This window comes from Lemur catta, chromosome 1 (assembly GCF_020740605.2).
Source record: "Lemur catta isolate mLemCat1 chromosome 1, mLemCat1.pri, whole genome shotgun sequence".
NCBI classification, from domain to species: domain Eukaryota; kingdom Metazoa; phylum Chordata; class Mammalia; order Primates; family Lemuridae; genus Lemur; species Lemur catta.
The window spans coordinates 67,573,765-67,595,419 of NC_059128.1; the positions used below are offsets into that span (position 1 = coordinate 67,573,765).

The 21,655-nt window shown below is 43.0% G+C and overlaps 2 protein-coding genes and 2 non-coding genes across 6 annotated transcripts; all 4 read right to left on the minus strand.

The window, feature by feature from the left end:
- Positions 1 to 1,287: 1,287 nt before the first annotated feature.
- On the minus strand, positions 1,288 to 20,969 carry RNASE4 (ribonuclease A family member 4). 3 transcript variants are annotated; one of them, XM_045527179.1, is made up of 2 exons: positions 20,951 to 20,969; positions 1,288 to 2,538 (listed from the first exon to the last, which is right to left on the minus strand). In XM_045527179.1, the coding sequence occupies exon 2, from the start codon at positions 2,519 to 2,521 to the stop codon at positions 2,078 to 2,080; it is 444 nt and encodes a 147-aa protein (XP_045383135.1). In that variant the 5' UTR covers positions 2,522 to 2,538; positions 20,951 to 20,969; the 3' UTR covers positions 1,288 to 2,077. The 3 variants fall into 3 exon arrangements, with proteins under 3 accessions (XP_045383135.1, XP_045383134.1, XP_045383136.1); XM_045527178.1 differs by lacking the exon at positions 20,951 to 20,969 and adding an exon at positions 19,789 to 20,112; XM_045527180.1 differs by lacking the exon at positions 20,951 to 20,969 and adding an exon at positions 13,306 to 13,382.
- ANG (angiogenin) lies at positions 7,603 to 19,868 on the minus strand. Its single transcript, XM_045527181.1, has 2 exons — positions 19,789 to 19,868; positions 7,603 to 8,238 (listed from the first exon to the last, which is right to left on the minus strand). The coding sequence occupies exon 2, from the start codon at positions 8,218 to 8,220 to the stop codon at positions 7,780 to 7,782; it is 441 nt and encodes a 146-aa protein (XP_045383137.1). The 5' UTR covers positions 8,221 to 8,238; positions 19,789 to 19,868; the 3' UTR covers positions 7,603 to 7,779.
- Positions 20,347 to 20,418, minus strand: TRNAP-UGG. The gene has a single exon. It is a non-coding gene; the product is annotated as a tRNA-Pro (tRNA).
- A 551-nt stretch (positions 20,970 to 21,520) lies between the features above and the next one.
- On the minus strand, positions 21,521 to 21,609 carry TRNAY-GUA. Its single transcript is given in 2 exon segments — positions 21,521 to 21,556; positions 21,573 to 21,609. It is a non-coding gene; the product is annotated as a tRNA-Tyr (tRNA).
- Between the last annotated feature and the right edge of the window lie 46 nt (positions 21,610 to 21,655).

Below are 21,655 nucleotides of genomic sequence, written 5' to 3' on the forward strand. Positions count from 1 at the left end.
CTAAGAGGCTTGTTTTGAATAAGAAAAGACACTCCATCACTCAAGAAATTCCAAGTGATTTGGAGTTCTGTGACAGGAACCAGATACAAAGACCAAATATATTTCATATTATACCACAATTGCCAACTCCCATGGCTGGTGGCAAGAATAGATTTCTCTTTCCTCCCTAAATCTAAATGTACATATAGAGACACACTGTTAGGAGGAAAACATCCCCTCTACCAATTTAGGTTCAGTGGCCAGGAGCTTGTAAATTACCAATAGACAGATTAACAGAAGAAAAGAAATGTTTTATTCACAATTTAGAGAAGCCTTCAGATGAAGAGGCTTCACGAACAGCTAGAGATAGGGGTTTATATACCAGCTTAATAGGGGAGAGGGAGGAGGGAGAGGGTTTCTATAGGAAAACAAATAGACTTTTAGGGAAGACAACTGAAAGGTTCCGATAAAGTTTGTTTACACAATTTTCTTGGACTATCTGTTACCTGGAGACTCCCTTGGAGGGAGATTAATGGTGGCTGTATTTTCCAGAGGCTCTGCTTTAGTCAGATGAGGGAAGTCCAGATAAGATTTCTTTCTGGGCCGGGCGCTGTGGCTCACGCCTGTAATCCTAGCACTCTGGGAGGCCAAGGTAAGGATCACTTGAGGTCAGGAGTTCGAGACCAGCCTGAGCAAGAGCGAGACCCCATCTCTACTAAAAAATAGAAAGAAATTATATAGACAACTAAAAATATATAGAAAAAATTAACCGGGCATGGTGGCGCATGCCGGTAGTCCCAGCTACTCTGGAGGCTGAGGCAGAAAGATTGCTTGAGCCCAAGAGTTTGAGGTTGCTGAGAACTAGGCTGATGCCATGGCACTCTAGCCTGGGCAACACAGTGAGACTGTTTCAAACAAACAAAAAAACCCATTTCTTTCTGTATCTGCCGTAATTCAAATGTTTTCAGTTTAGTCCTTACATGCGTGCATGCACACACACATACACACACACACACAGACTCTTCCCTTGTTTAGAAGCTAGCTTCTTCATATATCTCTGCTCCCTAATTTGTTTCTAAATATCCAAAGAGAGAAGGGAGGGGTATGAGAATTGTCTTTGAGAGGAACCATTTCTTCTGCAGTAAATGAGACAAATTTTCTGTGTTGTGGTCATGGATGTGATGGGCATTAGTTTTTGACCAGAGTTTATGAGGTTATTAAGGTGCATGAATGTTTATAGACTACAGAAGAATTAAAAGTGGATGGAAGAAAAAGAAATAATCCCACAGCACAGTCTTCTCAGATATCTGCAGTTTAAGTCCTTTAATAAAGGGAAACATAAAAAAATCTTTCATTCAGGAAGAATTAATGAGTCTTAATGATCTAGCACATTTTTAATACTCTAACTTACTAGCGTGATTTAAAAGTTTGGGAAAAGGAAGAGAAAATTCCTAACATCATTTTCTTAATCTTATCAGACCCAAACATAACAACAATGACAAATAACACAGAGCTTTGATTTTGCTGGTACTTATTTTCAAATTTTTAATGCTTCTCCCAACAGCTGACTTTTGGGCATAACAAAAAGCAGACACTCAAAACAGTCCTTGTGACTAAGTAGAAAAATCCCTGGATGAGTAGCTAGTTAAACTGAAGTTTTGTCTCAGCTCTTCCACTAACTTTATGGTCTTCAGCAGATTCTTTAACTCCAAGCTTCTATATATAACAATATCATCAGGGGTGCTACAATATGAGGGTGCTACAAATGAGATAGCTTAAATCAAAGTACTTTGAAATGCTTGAAATGCTATATAAATACACATAATGACAATTACAGAGGATAGGATCTGAGAGAGCTAAGCTGACCAGTATTATAAAAGGAAGCTTATTATAGAGAAGCCCAGACTCTTTATAGGCATATATCTCCATTTATCTTTAATGCAATGTATTAATATTTAGTAGAATGGGTTATAAAGAGAAAAAGAATAAGAAATGATCAGAGGAGACAGAGCCTGGGACAGTTCAAATGGATTACTCATTGCTATTTAAGGAGTAAGTTAAAGGCCAAACACTGGCCATAACCCCAGCAGGGTAGTATCTATTTGTCAAAGTGCACAGGCACCTCTGGGTTACCCTCACAGGCAATGATGACACGCCGAGTGCTTGCCATGGCTCGATATCTGCAGTTGGGGGCCCTGGAACTTCCTGTCTCCTTGCAGTCTGTGACCTTCACTACACCCTCATGACAGTTCATCTTGCCATTCTTGCACTGGATGTTGGTGGTGCTGCAGATACTACGAATGTTCCAGATGTCTTCGTGGATGAAGGTGTTGAAGCGCTTGCACTGATGCGTAGTCATCTTCCGTCTTTGCATCATCAAGTTGCAGTATCTGTCATTGCCACCTGTCTCCTCAGGGTCCACATGTTGCCGCAGGAATCGTTGGTACATGCGATCCTGGCCATAGGAGGGCTGTACCAGCCCCAGCCCCAGCAGGGTCAGCAGCAAGAGCAGAAGCAATGAACGGGTCCTCTGTAGAGCCATCAGTACCTTAGAGGTGCCTGGAAAAGAAAGGGGCAGGAGAAACAAAGGTAAGAATTTGGGCACTGGAGAGAGGTAGTGAGGATGGCAAGCTGATACTTCCTTGACCCCACCGTTTCCTCTTTACTGTTATATGAATCATCTTCCCACTCTTCTCAGCTCACAACTTCTCCCACACTTTCTTCCCTAAGAGTGAATAGTTTGCAAACATGGTCTTTTCTTTTTTATAGAGAGAAGCTGCTGTAGCCAGTACAATGATGCAGGGCAGGGACTGTGTGTGTGGTCAATCTACATGAAACTGCAGTTGTGTCTCTTGAGGTAATTCCCTAGTTGTATGATCTTTGGGGAGTGGATGGTTCCCTGGAGGTTCCAATTCTTGACAGTTTGGATGGACTCAGGATATGTCAAAGAAAGTTTATGAACCGATTTTAATACCTTACATCTAGGAATCAAGGTAGGTGGAGAAAAGAGAATACAGTAACGTTTAGGCTTAACTTTTCCTCTCATGGGGCTACTCTTCTTTTTTAAAAATTTTTATTATTTTTTCCTTTTCCTTCTTTTTTTTCTTTCTTTCTTTCTTTTTTTTTTTTGTATCATGTGGCTAGTCTTCTAATAGTGTAAAATCAGGTCCTTTTGGAAATCCTTTTAATGACATTAAGAACAAAAAGAAAGAGTACCTAGACTGATATATAATAATGTTTTGTGATCCTAAATGTCTCAAAATGGAGTCACTTACGACGACAAGTGACTCAGCCCACAGTGAAACTGCTGATCCCTCGGAGTGATAAGCATGGGTATGGTGGACTGAAATGAGAAGATGACACCTGCTGTGGCCAGACACCCCCTAGACGGGACAAGAAAGTGAAGCCAAAATGCAGCTGAGATGATGGCTATGAACATTCCTGCAGAGGACCATAATAACTGCCCATGGCATGGCCTGGATGCCTGCAGAAGCTCCACCCATGAGAACTCTGAGGCTTCCTTTTCATCCTCAGTGGCTGTGCTGCTGGAAGCCCTGCTGGGAGAAGAGCAGTGACCCCACCCCGCCTTGGTCAGCCTTCCAAGCAAAACCCGACCTGTGGGTTCGTCAGTGGGCACGCTGGTCTCCTGAGCTACTTCCTGTGATTTGTTCCTCCTCTCTCTTATTACTGCCTGTGTGTACTGGATATCTCTGCATGATGACAAATATATTTATGTGAAAGCCTCACAGTATATGAAACCATGAATTTGTAAGCATTTAATTGGCCACTGAGTCATCCTGAAAACTCCTGGCCTCCAGTTGGAGTTAGCACAAATAAGTTGATTTGAACCTGACAGGAGACAGACACAGTGATTTTAAGATAGTAGATAACAACTACTGTTTCGATGAACTAATAAATGCAATGGATGAGCTAATGAACAAGTGAAACTAAATGGGTATAGAGAGTGAAGGTGTTTCCCAGGCTTGTGGAATTGACTGATAAGAAAAGATAAGAAACATTAAAAAATAAATCTAAATAGCACAATATCCACAAAAGAGGACTTGGGTTGCCTTTTTTTTTTTTTTAATCTTGCTGTTTCTATGTATAACCTAAAAATATAGGCCCTGGCGATGCCGTGCACTGTCATGGATCTCTCCTTAATGTTCTTCCTGTCTTGTCAATAGTTGTTGGTAGTTGTCTGTCTTCTCTAATTACAGAATCATTGTGTTGTCACCTCTTGGCAGCAGAAAATAAACACATATAACACATATTTTATAACATTAAGAGAGATATATATCCAGAGCAACAATAAAGAAAGTATGGCCATGTAGTTTCAGAACGTTCATTGCTTTTGTTGACTGATTAAAAAAACAAATCCAGGCCTATCTGACTCTAACCTCTATGCTCTTTCCATCATTCTCTACTGCCTCTCACATCCCACTTCCCAGATATTCAGGATATTAGAGACATTTATGCTCAGAGTTGCTACCCTTCAGCAACAGAGTTTAATCAGGAATGGAAGTGGGTCACTCACCAACACTTACTAACCAGATGCTGCCATCTGGCGTCACTCCTGGGATTGACATGGAGTGTGAATCCATTTGACTCTTGCAGTGAGGCAGGGCTGATTCACCAGAGCAAAGAAAAATCATCCCGGATTCAACAGGAAGCAAACAACCCACAGTAGCAAGGGCAACATCTTTAAGAGTCAGACTCCTCTATATGGGCAGCCCAAGAGGTGGCCCCAGCTGAATGCCTGGTTTTACGTATATGGGTTCTACTGTCCTTCCTTTTCAAAGAGCCTGGTGGCAGATCACACTGTGTGAGGACAGAAATGGCTTATGAAGGACCCGCACTTCATTCCACCTAAAGTATATCCTTTAATTAGTGATAACGAAAGCAGTATCAAACATAGCTAATGTTCTTTTAAATGCTACCTACTATGTTCACAGCCACTTTTCGCCTTTGCACAGAAAGATAATAAAGCTCTTTGTCATATTCCTGAGCTTGCAGCTGTAGATTGGAGATGTGGTGTTAGGAAGAGAGGGAAGTGAAGGGGCTGTGGGAGGCAGGGTGGCAGGGAGAGATGATGCTTGATTTACTCCTCACTCCAAGACCAATGGATACAACTTCTGAAGGTAGACACAGTACTTGGGCTACAGCTTCAGCAGGACAATGTACTTTGGATTGTTTTTCCAATGGCACCTCCAGTCTTACATGGTTTTATCTACTTCCTTTCATCCTGACGCTTTGTGACCAAGAATATGGTTTAGCAAGATAACTGGCTACAGAGAAGACCTAAGCTATTCATGTGAGAGCAAATCCAGGACCTCAGCTACCCTAACCAACTAAGTAAGCAAGACAGAAAAATATTTGAGGACAGCAGTCCAATGTAGACACCAATAGGTATCTCAAAGCTCTAGCTGCAAGACAAAATGGAATATCTCCGAATCATCTCAACACATACTTTTTGGTCAGGACTTGCCCCAAATGCTTTCTCTACCGCACCACCCTGACTCTCAATGGGAATTTCTTTTGACACTGTGGTCCCAAAGACCTAGGCTGTGACCTTGGGGAAATTATGTAATCTCTCTCAGCATGTTTCCCTATAAGTAAAATGAGCTAATAATGCCTACTCTTAGGGATATTACAAAGAAAAAATAAGAAAATCAAAGCAAGTGCTTATCACAAAGCCTAGCACATAAGTGCTCAGGAAAAGCTGGCACTTACTGTATTATTTTTACCGTTTCCATTTCTCTTGCTTTCCTCTGCTTCCTCCAATCTGGATAAAATAATGAATGGCTACCCTGAGTTACAAATATTATTGACCCCTCTTTATTTGGTAGAGTTAACTGTATTGTTATGAAATTAGAAGTCTGTTTTTAAACTATAAAATATCTCAGCTACTGGGTCCCTAGAGAAACATTTGCTCTCCAAATTGCATGGAATTGTCTTCCTTGCATGTCACCATTCTTAAAAATCTTGATGTTTTGGAATTTTTCCTTCTCTTTCCCATGCAAAGTCAATAATGACAGCTGACCAAGTCTTCAATTCCCCGAATGATTCACTTAAGATAAAATGGCCTGCCTGTGATTTGACATTTTATTCTAAACAGCTTTTGGTTGTGATAGAACAAGAGACCCAGAGCAAAAAGTGGTAGGACTGCCTACCCAGCTGCTAGCACCATCAGCAGGTCAGGGAGCACCCCCATTCTCCTGCTGCGTGATTTCCTATGAGATAGTCATTTCCCCTAACACCAGAGCAGGGCATGCAACAACATCCTCCAAGCAGATATCTGGAGAAGATGTGAGTTTTCACAGCTGTGGCATGATCAGCATAATAATGGCCCATGCCTTTGACTTTCCCCATCAAGGTCTTGAGTGGGGCAATGATCTTGAGTGACTTTGCCTCACCTCAGGGAGCACTAGTTAGAGAACTTGAGAAAAGGGGCCAAACATTCTACCAAAAACTGGGACTTTCTCACTTCTGGAGGAGTTTTTGAGGTTTTATAATAAGGCAACTTTTCTAATAAGAGAGGTGTGGAAAACTTTTTCCTATTAGGAAGTGACAGTGTTTTCCATTTTGAAATAGACTAACTCAAGGTGGAAAGATTCCCGTGCTGAGTATGCACCAGCAACCTACTTCTCAAACCGCTTCCTAAATGTGAATACTTTCAGTGAGGCTGGGCTCTCCAGGGAGGTAGCTGGACACTGGTCTATAATCTGGGTATTGGGGAGCCAGGGCTTTTGGCCCATTTCAGGGCAATGCAGGCAACAGGAGAGACCACCGTAGGGAATACCACGACCACAATAATTGTGTTCACAAGGCAGCGAAACTAGTGATTTATAACTTTCATTTATTAACAACTACTTTCTAAATAAAATATCCAAGCACCTGTGGATAGAAATTAGGTAACAGGAAGCTAAGCAAGGAACCTGCAGATTGATTAGAGTATTTGATAAACAGAGTGTCTGTTAACCTAAGTTATTTTTACTTGGAAACAAATGCTGAAGAAGAATAAGGGATTAATTTGGAATCTTTCTATAACTTCCCTAAGACATCATGATTGTCAGACATTATTTGATAAAGTAAAAGATTATAGAGAAAATAATGTATTCTTTTTTTAAATTTTATATTAAGTAAACATGACAAGAAAATATCCTGGGAGCATTCCATTCAAATCAACATAAAAATTACTTCTTGAATGAATTTTGATTTTGTTATTCATGCTGGATTACGTGTGTGTGTGTGTGTGTGTGTTTGTCAGTGACAGACAGAGTATAATTAATCTGTTGATATGTCTCTACTCAGTTCTAAACTGTTCACCCCAAGGTCTCATATTTGTAAAAGTAATATTAGCTTATTATTTGACAGAAAAAACAATTTGCCTTTCTTGAAAATTCTGCTTAGTGGCTATGAGCCCTGGAATTTTTCCAGATCTCTCTGCAAATCAATTTATCATCCTCACCTTCACAGAGGGGTCAAGTCTACCCCCTAATGACTGCTAAGAAATTGATCGGTCAGGAAAAAGGCATTTCTATTCCACCCAATCCTCTCAGGGGGCAGCTAAGTAGAGAAAATGGGGAAAGATCAATATGCCAAGAATCAGTGAGAAGACTCTGATTCTTACTGATTTCAGAGACATTTTTATTTATTAAACATGTTGTAAAACAGAAAACAAAAGATCCAGGTAGCTCATTCTCTGGGCCCCGGCAATGGATGTTGCCAACACTGTCCTGGGGTCCAGAGGAGAAACCCCAGGAAAGGAGAGCGGAGCCAGCTCTGGGCGGGGCCTGCTGCTCACAGACGGAGGAAGGACTCATCAAAGTGGACAGGTAAGCCACTTTCACAGGCAACGACAATGTGTCTGAACCCTGGGGTGGCTCGGTACCGGCATGGAGGCCGGGGGGACCCTCCTACGTGTCTGCAAGTGGTGATCTGGAAAGGAGACTTGCTTATTCTTAAGTTTTCTCCGTGAGGGCTTCCGTTCTTATTTCCACAGATGGCCTTGATGTTACCCTTGTTGCCATGAATAAAGGTGTTGGTGTCTTTGCAGGGTGAGGTCAGGCCTCGTCTCTCCATCATGCTTTCACAGTATCTGTCATTCCGGCCCTTTGGTTTGGCATCATAGTGCTGGGTCAGGAAGTGTTTGTACCTGGAGTCATCCTGAGCCAGGTTCAGTGGGGTCAGACCAAGACCCAGCATGAAGACCAACAACAAGGGGCCCAGGCCCATCACCATCTCTTCCAACAGAGGCTCCTGCCGAGGGCAAAAGGAGGTATGGTAGGAGCATAGAACAGCGTTGCCAAATCAGGCTATAAGAGAAGGGACTTTTCTCTCTGACAGGACAGCATAAATCAGGTCTACTCAGTCACCAAATTCCATCTTTTCTTTTCTCTTCCTAATTAATCTCACACTTCTTGTTGATACTTCACTCTTTTTTTTTTTTTGAGACAGGGTCTCTCTCTCTGTCACCTAGGCTGGAGTGCGGTGGTACAATCGTAGCCCACTGCAGCCTCAAACCCCTGGGCTCAAGCAATACTCCTGCTTCAGCCTCCCAAGTAGCTGGGATTACAGGTGCACACTGCCACACTTGGCTAATCTTTTAATTTTTTGTAGAGATGGGGTCTCACTATGTTGTCCAAGGCCAGTCTTGAACTCCTGGGCTCAAGTGATCCTCCCTGCTTCAGCCTTCCAAAGTGCTGGGATTACAGGTGTGAACCACTATGCCTGGCCTCAACCCACCGGTTTGGAAAGTTTATTTAACAGTTTCCTGATGACAATTCCCAGCCCCTGCCATTCTTTCCTATTCCTTAGGATCACTGAGTATTTATCTTTCTGTAGGTTGTAGCATTATAAAATCCATTTTTACTCTTTAATTCATTTATTAATTAATTTAATAACAAGCATTACATAAGCCCCTACCGGTATTAGGTAGGGACTGTGCTAGGTCCTGGGACACAAAGACCATTAAGACACACCAAATGCCTCCCTAAAAGGAGATGTGGCATCCATAGGGAAGGGATGGGAGTCCCAATTTACTGAGATGAGATAGTAACAGAGGAGATGAGAGCCAGGAAGAGAAACTTTCAGGGAACCCTAAACCCAGGGAACAGTCAATCAGAGGATTGTTGAAGACAAAATTCTAGGTATTCAAGTTTACTAGTCAACTAGCTGTGAGGAGAGCATTTGAGAGTAGTTTCACCCTGGGGTGAAAAGAGACCTATTTCCCCAAGAATTAGGTGGCTCATTGCCAAAGGTGGACTTGTTATGTACTATTTAGAAAGAACAGGGAGGAACAGGGAAGAAGCCATGCAATGCTTGAAAGTGGGTCTGGCATTAACTCCTACAGAGGAGACAAAGGAATTCACTCTTATTTGTAGGAGCTTTTCACATTGGAAACAATTTGGATTACTCTACAGACTATTTTCTAGGTCCTCCTGCATATGTACATAAACTGTTACATGACAGGCAAATGGTGTTATCATACGGTAAAAAAAAAAAAAACCTCCTTAGGAGTTTTTCCTCAAATCAAAAGCCTTACAATTTTCTGTAATGACCTCTTAACACCTTCCTCGAAAGAAGAAGAAAGAGTTGGGTGTGGTGGCTCACACTTGTAATCCCAGCACTTTGGGAGGCTGAGGCGGGAGGATCGCTTAAGGCCAGCAGTTTGAGACCAGCCTGGGCAACAAAGAGAGATCCTGTCTCTACAAAAGTTTAAAAATTAGCCAGGTGTGGTGATGCACACCTGTAGTCCCAGCTACTTAGGAGGCTGCAGCAGGAGGATCCCTTGAGCCCAGGAGTTCGAGGTTACAGTGAGCTATGATCTGCACTCCAGGATGGGTGACAGAGCAAGACCCCATGTCTAAAAACAGAAAAAAAGAGAGAAAGAGAGAATAAGAGGATTCCTGCCATCATCTCTCAAGAGCTATCAATCTCAAACTGTAGAACTCACATAGCCCAGAGGGGGTGCATCACAAACACTCAAACACACCTTTAGGTAAATATGTTCCTTCTTCCTAGAACATGATTTTAACTCAATGACAGATAATTGAAAATAGAACTAAACAAAATAGAAAATAAGTTTCTTGTGAACTTTTAGATGTTTTTTAATGAAATTTGAAGATTTTGAGTATTGAAAGGGATTTGGTATTTGGAGCAGGTAGTTTCTGACTATACCTTTAGTTCTTTGGAAAAAATGTTAAAGACCATAAAGACCATTCAAAGCCTTTTAAAACCACAACTGTCTTCAGAAAAAAACCCCAAATCATCGATCTAGCCCACATTATATCAAATATACGTGAATGTCCCTATATTTGAAAATAAAAGTGACTTTTCATTATAAAATTTTAACTTATTTTTACAATTTTGGTTTTTAAATTATCTATGAATAACTCATTTAATTTCTGATTGACTAAGATTTCTTGGTAGTCATCATATATACTGAGAAAGTCTTACAATCGTAGAAAAATATGATCTGCAAATTGCTCTTAAATGCAATATATTTCTTATGAACCCTAACTTTAAAAATAAATGGTATATTTTCATAGACATTAAATTAATTATTAATTTTTATTTTGATCTTCTCCTGTAAGTTAATGAACATTTTCATATCAAATATTTTTGTAGCCCTTACGAAGGCCATGGGTCCTAGCAGTAGGGCTGTAGTGTGGCTAACGGTATGACTGTGAATCCAGAAAGACAAGGGAATCCGAGTTCTACCAGTTACGGGAGAAGGCATGTGACTGGGTGAGCAAAGGGAGCTCTCTTTCTAACCAGCATTTGGCATTGATACTACTACCAATTATAATCTATGTACTTAACGGAAACTTTTCAGCTGCTATTTATTTCAGTATTGTGAAATGACCAAAAAATTCCTTAGCATATAATTTGGTATTCTTCAGCAGTGTACCAAATTTGTCTACACTGACACTTGTCCACATTTGAGAGAACTGCTGGCTCGAAAATTCTGAAATTCCATGGTGAAGGTATATTCAGGGGAGTTTACCAAGAAAGTGGTATACAATTGCAGAAGGGAGACCCACTTGTAAAGGAATAAGTATTCACACATGGCAGCTGTGGCTGCTGGGCTGCCGTGCTACCCACTTGCCAAAATTCTTTACATTTCCATTGTGCTTTTCAGTCTCCTGGGTGTGTTTCCTCTGTCTAATCTTATTAAAGTTTTATTGATTTGCGATCAACTACGTCTCTTGCTCTGTAATGAGCAAATATTTACTTCTAATGTCAAAAGCAATTTTAGAATCGCAGGTTCTCGCTGCGATTAATCAACACCCCTCTGCCTGGTGCCAGCATTCCAGATTTCAAAAATCAGTTAAGTAGAACCAGAGCTGGTAGTACCCAGAAGAGACATTAGGTGGCAGTGGTGGATAGGAATGTTGCTAATGCCTTCTGTTGCAGAGGAGACAGTCCTTGCACGAGGTGCCACTGCTGTACAGGTTGTGGACATACTGCTGTTCACAGAAGGGAGTGTGAGCCTACTTACAGTCTCTGTCCAAACTCTCTGATTTAGATATTAAGACCAAGGACACCTCACTAGATTCAGGTGTCAAAGCAAAAGCCACAAAGCTCAGGATTTGCCCGTAAGGATATCACAAAATAAAGACTTACCTGTTGTCAGGTTTCACGGATGCCATTTTCAAGCATGCCGTTACCCATGTGATCTTGGACAAACAGATGACTATTTACTTGGCAGTGTTTCCTACTGGTGTAGGGCCCATATTATTCACCTTGAACCACAGTGCTTGCTTCATAATAAACCCTCAATATTTTTTAAGTGATTGATTTCATTTTCTTCTCCAGGCCTAAGTTTGTCCATCTATAAAATGAGAGAGTTGCTAATTCTAAAAGTCTGAAATTCCATGGTTCTCCTTAAACATAATAGAGCCTTTGCTAGTTTCACTAGCAACAGTCCAGTGACCCTGGAATTACAGAGACAAATTTTAAGTTTAATTGGTGGCACAAGGCACCAGCTAAAACAAATAGATGTCAGGGTGACCTGTGGCGCAATCTCACTGAGATGCATCATCCCTTTAAGGCTCAGTGTGTAAGCCAAGCTCACATATCACCCCCAGGTAAGGCACTAGACTCATACTATATAGGGGCTTTGCCTCCTAAAAAGCCACTTGCTTTTTGGAATTTGAAGTCCCTCACATCCCAGTCTGGAGAGGTAGAAGGGTATTCTTGTTTCCGATTTGAAGAATTTGCACATTCATTTTGTAACAACTCAGCTAAGGTTTGCGCAGATTTACTGTAATCTTGACTCCCTAAGACATCCGGAAACCAAATCCCAGCAAGCACACACCATGACCACCAATATCTAACCTCTGCTCCCTCACTCACAACTTTCTCACTCATATATTCAATTCTAAATTTCCCAAAAAGCAAGGTAAAGTAGATTAGGGAGAAAACCAGCAAGAGACAGATTATTTGTGGTGCAGAAGTGAATCTGCCTAAACCAAGAGTGCCAATCCTCACATCTGGTGGTAAAAGTCATATAGACATATCCAAACACATAACTGTCAGTCAGCTTTTTTCAGTGGAATTTGTCCCAACTGTTCTTTAGACTAACTTTATTTTCTGTTTGAAACTAATTAGTCTTCACAAGAATTAATATTCTCTTCTTCTCCTCACAGGCAATGTTCTGTATTCAAGGGATCCATCAACTTTTACACACCAGGGGGTTAACTGGACAGTTTCTGATGAGTAACTACGGTTACTATTTTCATAACTATGGCTTCACACTTTTACATATTCTAGGGCAAAATCCCCCAAAGTGAAAGCATAACACCCAATGCATATTCCTCCCTTTATTTCCTTTCCTTCTTTCCTCCCTTCATCCTGCCAGTGTGCCTTCTTTTGATCTTGGGATGTGTTCCACTTTATTTTCAAAGAGCATCCAAAATTTCCAGGGAAAGAAATTAGCAGTGAAGGTTAGAAGGTGCTAAAAACATACTTTCTGTTTCTTTCCTTGTTAAGCCACATAAAATGCCTGTAATGGGGGCAGGGGGACCTCCAGATGCCCCTCCGCAAATACCTTCCCCAGATCTTTGGGAATTTCATCATAATCTGGAAATCCCTCCTAAACCTCTACTTGCCTCCAGTGTTACTAATTTTTCTTTATCCACATATAGCCTATCCCAAAAGAAACTTGTTTTCATTTTAAACTTTAGAAGCTGACCTGTTTTCTTTTTAATTCACAAGCTTGAGCCCGGAGGGTTTAAAGGGGGGGGGGGGGGAAATAGTTTCATTGAAATGGATGGATGGCTAGAAATAATATATATATAAACAAATAGAGGAAAAGATTACCCAGGAGGAAGAATCTTACAAAAATCTGGCAGTTTCCCTTCAACTGGAGATGGGTTCCAGCTGTATGAACCTGGAGGCCCCTCCTGGTTTTGATTATATAGTGTTTACATAAAGGGGGTGGAGTGAATAGATCTAAGGATCCCCTATCCTGGCAAAGATATGAAAGCCAAGGACACTGCTCTTGAACAAACAAAGAGGAGAGTCACTCACCTTTTCCCTGGGTATGATTGGGTTAAATAGTAACCCACCTAAATAGATTAGGGATTTGTTCTGGGAGGCAAAGTTTGATAAACATGGCCTTTTGTCCCAAAGCTGCCCTCTTCTGTTGTCTGTGGTTCTTACTCTTGCCAATGACAGGACTGCGGTTTTGTTGTTCTCAGGCGGTAGTCTGGATCCGTAAGTTACCATCTCGGATCTTACAGGTCAACTCCAAGAGCTGCCTTGGAAGAAGTGGCAGAATAATCAACAGTCTTCTAGTAAGATGCTTTTCCACTCTTTTTTCTATTTCTCCACATAATTTGGTTTCATGAAAGATGCTAATCAGCTTATTCCATAGATTTCACAAAACCAAAAAAGCACTTCGAGAGGTTATGTGACAGCTATTAGTACCCATCCCCCTACCTCAACCTCCCAGCTACTAACCCCCAGAAATATCCTTGCCATGTTTTCTGGACTTCTCCTTCCTTTCATCTTTACCTGTCTCCAAGAAACTAACCCTGAACACTCAATCTTCCATTCCTTGTAACACAGTTGCAAAATATTATAGATTATCTTCACCGTTAATGCAGTGCTGATATTGTATCCACTCACAAAGTAGATTTTCAGCTTGCGTAGAAACAGTGGGCCAAAGTCACCAAGATCACTTTATAGATCTACAGTTTCAAACATCAGGCAGCAGCAGGATACTAACTGTTTCACAGACCCCCAGTATTGGATCTAGAATAGTGTTATCTTTTTAAAAATCCTCAACCATCTATTGTCATCCATCCACCACCAGGTATTCAGCCTGCCTGCATTTCAGAAAGTATCAACTAAAACCAGGCTGTCTGCCAGTAAAACAACTGCACTTGAACTCATCACAATAATTATAATAATCAGTGTTACCTTTCATTTTATGAAGCTCTCATACACATGATTCCATTTAACCGTCACCAGTACTGTGTGAGTTAGGTATTATGTGAGTCTGTTTTGCTTATGAGGAAACTCCAAGATCAAACAGCAAATGAATGGTGGAGTCAGACTTCATACTCTCCATCTTCAGGGAGAAAATCTACTCATTTTTTCAGAGCTAGCTCAAGCAACGCCTCCTCTGAATTCCAACTGACTTTCTTCAATCCTATCCAGACTCCGGAGGAGTTGCTCACTTCTTTCTGTTTGTATTCCCTGTACCCAACACATACCCCAAATGAGGCAAGTGGGGAGCAGGGGCCCCAAGGTGATGGCTTAAGTTGCATGGACTTCAGATATGTCCAGGCATGTCTGAAAAGATGGTGAGTCCGCCAAGGGAAGCCTGTTTGTGCAAGAGTCTGTGATGCCCCTGGGAAAGGATTCATCCTAACAGAACATGATGTGGGGCAAGGGAAAGAAACAAAGATCATGGAGCAGCGCTGGGGGAGGCGTACAGGGTGTGCCATTCACATCCCCTTCTGATCTTGCTTCCTAGGTCCAAGGAGAGGACACAGCAATAAAAACTTAAATAAAATAAAGGTTGTTTTGTGAAATCTGTCTAAGATTCAGGAAGTACATTGCAGATTAGTGTAAAGAAGTTGACTGCAAGGTTGACAGGGAGCGGCTGGAGGGTACAGACAGGGGCAAAGTACCTTCCCCCACATGAGGATCCTGTTGGGGCAAATTTGAGGCAAGTCTGGACACAAGAGCTAGAGCATCAGGCCAAACCATCCACTCTACCAGAAAGGAAGAGGACACTGTGTGTTGGTATCTTCAGACATTCTCCACAGCTGGGACAGACTGCACATGGGGAGTGGAAGCAGGAAAGGAGTCTAAAGGCGGCCTCACTGTGTGGGTCAACAGGGCTAATGTGCAGGCATGTTTACACCGCCCAGGAACTTCAGGAATGCTCAGAGAAGAATACGAGCTGATTTGGAATTCTTATAACATGGCTGAGATGAATCTGGTTTGACTTCAGGTTGGTGCTAGCAGCAAAACAGGCCATTAATCATCACTCCTTCAATAGTTAATTGATCTGATTGTCTCTCTAGTGGATGGAACACTTTGAGAGAATAATTGTCATATCATTTCTATATTGTTAGTATCTAAAACTAAAACAGTGACTGCCGCTTAGGTACCAAATTCTTTTTGTTATCGCTCATTGCTTCTAGAATGCACCATCTGATCTCACTTTGGGGATCCCACCCATGAAGTCTTATGGCTTCTCTTAAAGGTTTATAGACATGACTGGGTTTGGTAGTAATTACCAAATAAGGCAGGCCTCATTCCCAGGCAGAGCAGGAAGGCTTCCAAGGTTCCCAGGGCGGCCCTGCTTCTAGTTTACTGATAATTCCTGAAATGTCTCTGATAATACCTTCATTTTTGAGGTATTGGTTCGCACTCCAATGCAAAAGTCCCTAGGAGAGTAAACTCTTTAAACAGCTGTCAGTAATTCACACATCGCTGGGCATGTGCTGTTCTTAGCGCCTCTCTTAAGAACAAATTTGGTAACTGGAAGGGACTGAGGACTTTAGGAGGAGGAAGAGTGGGCAACATGGGGAGCCTGGAGAAGGACAAACTTCATCTGCTTTTTAGCTTTGTTGGGTCACAGCCCTGTCTGATCTTCATTTTTTTCCTTTTCTCTTCCTTTCTATCTGTACCCTCAACCAAATCCTGAGCTAAAACGACAAAGGTTGGGAGTAGTGAGAAGGGAACTAAGCAAACTGCCATCAACTGCTTTCACTCAGTACCATGTGTCTCCGGGAAGAAAGGGACAGGGACGCCTCTGACCAGTACCGCCAAATGCTAAAGTTTCTTCTGCCAAATGCTCAAAGTTCTAAGTGTTTTAGGAACAAAGAGAAGTAATGTAATGGGATGTGGGGCCCACAGAGAGGGGCCTCTACTGGCATCTGATAGAGTACTCAAATCCTTAATTTCCTTTCATGGGCAAATAGGTACCATTTAAATTAATCACACATCACTTTTTAAACAGACACTGAAGAACTGGGTTCTAAAAAGTTATCACCCACTCATTTGTTAGGGAGGAGAGCTGCCAGGTTCATTGCAACACCCCGATTGCCTCAGCAGTCCCTGATGGATGCAGCAGCCAAACTAACTCCCACAGCCTGAGAGGACTTGATCAACACGGTCCTTCTCTGATAAATCACCCAAAAGCAGAGATAAGGTACTCTACCCTAACACACACACACACACACACACACACACACACACACACACGCACGCACACTCAGTGTCATGGCCTGAAACACCAATTCAAGCAAGTTGCACAAACAGAGCAGCCTCTGATTTTAGCATTATGCTGAGGGGCGGCCTGAAGCCTCAGAACACAGACAGGTCCCTTCTCTGCTCTGGGCGTTCACCTAACAACCTTTGAAGGATTCACAACCTGCCCACATAGTTGACAGTGCAAAAAGCCAGTTTTTTTTTTTCTTTTCAAATTGGCACAAGGAGATTATATTGAAACAGAAAATAGGGTTTTGAAAAAAAAAGTTTTTACTATTTCATTAAAATGCATCTAGTTACTCGTTTGTGTTTCAAAATAGTTACAGCAAGAAATTATTATGATTAATGAACATTTGTCTTTGTATCTTTGTCAGTAATTTTAATATGTGCGAAGCAATTGCCAATTGAAAAAAATATTCACATATTTGAAAAGTGTTTTGATAGCTTGAACTTGAAAGTCTTTCCCTTTTCCTGGAATTTCTTTTGTCTCTCCTTCGAGCCAATAGCGTCCCTTAACATAGATATGGGAAGCATGGGTTCTCCTTCCAAAGACTCTAGCGTTGAAGTACTTTCTTCCTTTATAAACAGTATATATGTTTAATTCTGTCCTTTGGACTAATTATAAGATTAAGTGATGGAAGGAATGGACTAGATAATTTCTAAATTCCTTTATAACTCTAACATTTTTTAGGTCTATACGCATGAAACTTATTCTGTAAGAGAAGTAACAGTTAAAGGAGGAAAAGCTCACATGAAAAGAAGGGTCACGCTTTCAGGAAGCAGGGACACTATTGACTGAGGGAGAATGGGGACAAAGTCCTGCCGATATGTCTAGACTTCCAAACAAAGACAAAATTTAAACATTCACTTTTCAACAAACTCTGAGCTTTTTGCCCATTCCCTCTTTCCCAGGTATTTCAAGGTGTTCTGAGAATAACTGTTTACAGAAGATTGCTCTTTGCTAGAATGCAGATTAAATAAAAACTCCTAAAAAGGAGTTTCATGGGCCTGCATTGGTCTACTTTTTCATCCAACTACTTTAATTTGAGTCACATTGGCAAATGCTTCCAACAATAACTTGACAAACCTCTTACTCTCGCCTGCTTATAACCTGACATCTGCTCTCTCAATGATAGCTGAAGCCATTCCTTTTTTCCTGGAATGATTTTTCCCACCCTCTCTGCCAGACTATAGTTTTTCTCCACACTGCTAGAGTGCCTCTTTTATATGAGTCATGTTGCTAACTCCTCACTACTCCATGGGGTCATAGAATAAGAGAGGGAGGGACCTCTGCCACCAACTGAAGACCCCGCATTTTACAGATGAGATAACTGAGGAACAGAGAAAGAGACATGCATTGCCTACGGAACATATGGTGTTCTGGGACTAGAGGCTTTCCAATGCACCACACAACTTTTATATTCGATATTAGTAATTTCGAGAAAATCAAAGCTAATTTTAAAGGTGCCACAGAAAGTTGCTGTTTAAAGGAAACCTACACTGAATATTTCCACAAATTCCAAAAATATTTTACTCCCCTTTTCACTGGTAAAAGAGTTGCTTGAATTGAAGTTGTTAGGGTGTGCATCTCAGCCTGTGAGAAAGATTTCTAACACAGAGATTAGGATGTAAAGAAGTAAAAAGTTTATTTTGTTTTCTTAGAAAGAAAGAGATAGGGAGAGAGAGAGAAAGGGGGGAGAGAGAGAGAAAGAAAGGAAAGAGAAAGGAAAGACAAAGAAAGAGGAAGACAGAGAAAGAGAGAAAGAAGGGATATGGCACAGCACTGAAAAAAAAGTAGGGGAAAGTGTCAGCGCTGAAGCCAAGCAGCTTGCCACTTTTATGGCAACCAAGAGAAAGGAAAAAAAAAAAAATAGTGATTGCTGCTACTTGATAACAGAAGCGACTGTTTTTATTTGTTTGTTTGTTTTCTGTTCTTGGAGACTTGCTTATTTCTTGTTCTGGAGAGTATGAAGAAAAATCCTTTTGTCTGCTCAGCTCCTTTCAACTGCTGTGTAATAAACATCTTTACAGGTTATAAAAAGCCTTAAAAGACAGCGATAGAGTGAAGGTCCCTTGAGGTCAATCTTGGAGACAGAAAACCAGTTATTTTCTGTGTTAGATAATTCATTAACAAAGCCATCCTTTCAGAAGTGTCTGTAACAAACTTATCCTTCACTAACTAGTTAGTAGCTCTGTGGTAGCTCTTTGAATACCTGAGGCTGCTTCTGGGAAGTTGGCCATGTGCCGTTCAGATAATGTCACTTGGGTTTCTAAGTGCTTACATTGAAGACTTGATTATAAGCTTCTTACTGTCACAGAGGGACGGTCTTGGTTCATCTGAGATTTCCCTAGCCCCGGAGTCGTGCCGAAATTGTTTTTACTGGCCTTCCTAAATAAAGATGAAAGCTACTCATGGGCTTACCCATGTACTGTTATATCATTGGACGTGCTGTCTCAGAGCCAAAAAACTGAGAATCCCAATCTTGCAGTAAGAAGGCTTAGAGAAGAGGGTGTTGCAAGTGTCTCCAAGAATTTCACAACACTGGCTGACTGGTTAAGGGTGGGGAGACAGAAGAGAGTGAACAGAAAACGAAAACACCGGTCCTCGAATGTTAGTTAGGCTTGCAAAAACCGGATAAGGCCTACTTCACAAATCTGGTGATCAACCCGGGTACCCAGCGAAATTTCCTTAGCCGTGGACAAGGGCAGGCCTCCCGACCTCCCTTCGGTTCGCCGATCGCGTGGTGCCCCTCCGAGCCTGGGTTCTAGCCACCAGGGCATCGCGCTGGCGTCTCCGCCCAGCTGCGGAAAGTAAGAACCGGGGTGGGAATGCAATCGCTAACTCGCACGCGAACGGGACTTTTACTCCCCTCCCCACCCCCGCTCCCCGAGTGCGGCCCCGCAGACGCCTCCCCGAGGAGCCCCGTGCCGCGTCTGCCAGCGCGGGACTCCCGGGCCAGAACGCTCCCGACGGAGCTACCAAGAGGGAAGAGGAGCAAGAGTGGGAACGCGCCTCGGCTTCGGAACAAGGCGGCAGAAACGGGCAGAGCAGTGGAGAGTTTTGTTTCTCACCCGCTTCCTCCTCCCTAGCACGACGATGGGGAGCTGGTAGGAAACGCAGAGATGCTCTTTGGAATCTTGCTTTGGATCTGCGTGGGGTCGGCGTGCGCGTGTCTGTGCACCCGGACAGGACGGAGGTGCAGTGAGGAGAGGAGGGCCGGCGGGCGAGCCTGTGGGGCTTGGGACCGCGCCCCATTTCCCGGGGGAGGCCCCTCCCGCCTGGATCCGCCTCCGGAGCCGGCGCTGCAGCCGCCCCCGCCCCACGCGCGGCTGGCAGATCCCCGCCCGGGCAGAAAAGGAGCCTGGGCGCCGCGCGGCTGCCCCAGCGAAACCCAACGGGCAGCGGCGGCGAGGAGACGGCGGGAAACTGGCCTCGGCTCCCAAGAGCGAGGCGGCCCCTCGGAGGCGACCCCTGGCGGAACATCTAGGAACCGAAGGAATTTAGTGCCGAGACTGGTTACTAGACCCATCTGCCACGTGCTCGTTCAATGCTGCTCTTTAGCAGGACAGTCCGAAGACGAAAGTTTGTACGGAACTTTATGATGTAGTTGAGAAAGGGAAAAATAACGAGGGCTCGTCCGGGATTTGAACCCGGGACCTCTCGCACCCAAAGCGAGAATCATACCCCTAGACCAACGAGCCGCGATGGCTCGGGTGCGCTTTCGTTCCCTATGAATTGTAGCTTTAACTGCTCAGTTTTGTTTTTGTTGTGACACTTCTTTTTTGCCTTGTTTCGTTATTTCTTCCATCTCTGTCAAGTTTCACGTCTGACTCGGGCCCAAGACTCTTTTATTCTCCCCCATCCACGTCCTGGACCCCTCCAGAAGCAGGATGGGCTGAGGGAAGGCAGCTTTTCAGACTTAAGGCCACAAGCTGGAGTTCCACAGAGCCAGGTCAGGGCGGGTCTAGCGGCCCGGCGGAGACCGGAGGGAGCCGAGTTAGAGCTCAAGGGCCAGAGCGGAGCTCAGATGCAAGGCCGCGGGTCCCAAGCCCCAGGACAGACGCGTGGGCCGCTTATCTGCCGACCTGGCGCTATCTCGCAGGAAGCCGAGGTAGGTTGGGGGTGAACAAACAGGTTGGAGGTGAACCAGTTGGGCGCGTGTTCGGATATTGTAGACCCCTCATAGTTTCCCTGAATAGTTACCAAGCTTTCTGTCTCCCCATCTTCGCTTACGTTGTTTCCTCCATCTGGAATTCACTCTCCCGTCTCATCCCAACTCACATCGAATTCTATTCTTACTTCCTGCTTCGGAAGTAATTTTTTCGAATTATATAAATATATAAATACTTGAATAAATTAAAATGGATATCTGTGTGTAGAGCGGGGACAGACACCCAGGCCGAAGGTCACGGTTTAGGGGTTTGTTCCGCAAATCAGAGTCCCTCAGGCCGCAGGGCGCATACATGCACACACGCACACACACACACACACACACACACACACACACACACACACACACACACACACAATGTGCTGTACTAACGAGTATCCTTTGGACTTCAGGCAACAACCTAGGAACAACTAGAGCCCCCCCAAAATACACCTTCGGTAAGGTAGCTGTTCCAGAAAGGTCCCCCACAGGATCAGTTTTTCAAAGCATTATGAAGGAAGTTTAACTCGAGAATAAGTCAAGTATTTCCTTTGGACGGGAGTAAGGCCGGGGGAAGAGTGATTTCAGATCAGTCTATGGAAGAACAAACGAAGAAAGGTCAGTGCAAGTCTGAAGCCCAAAACAGCAGCTACTCCTTCGAGCCGGAATCGAACCAGCGACCTAAGGATGACTACACAGTAGGTGCTACAGTCCTCCGCTCTACCAGCTGAGCTATCGAAGGAAGCACGCAAGAAAGTCACCAAGAAATCCCTATTCAGAAAATAGAT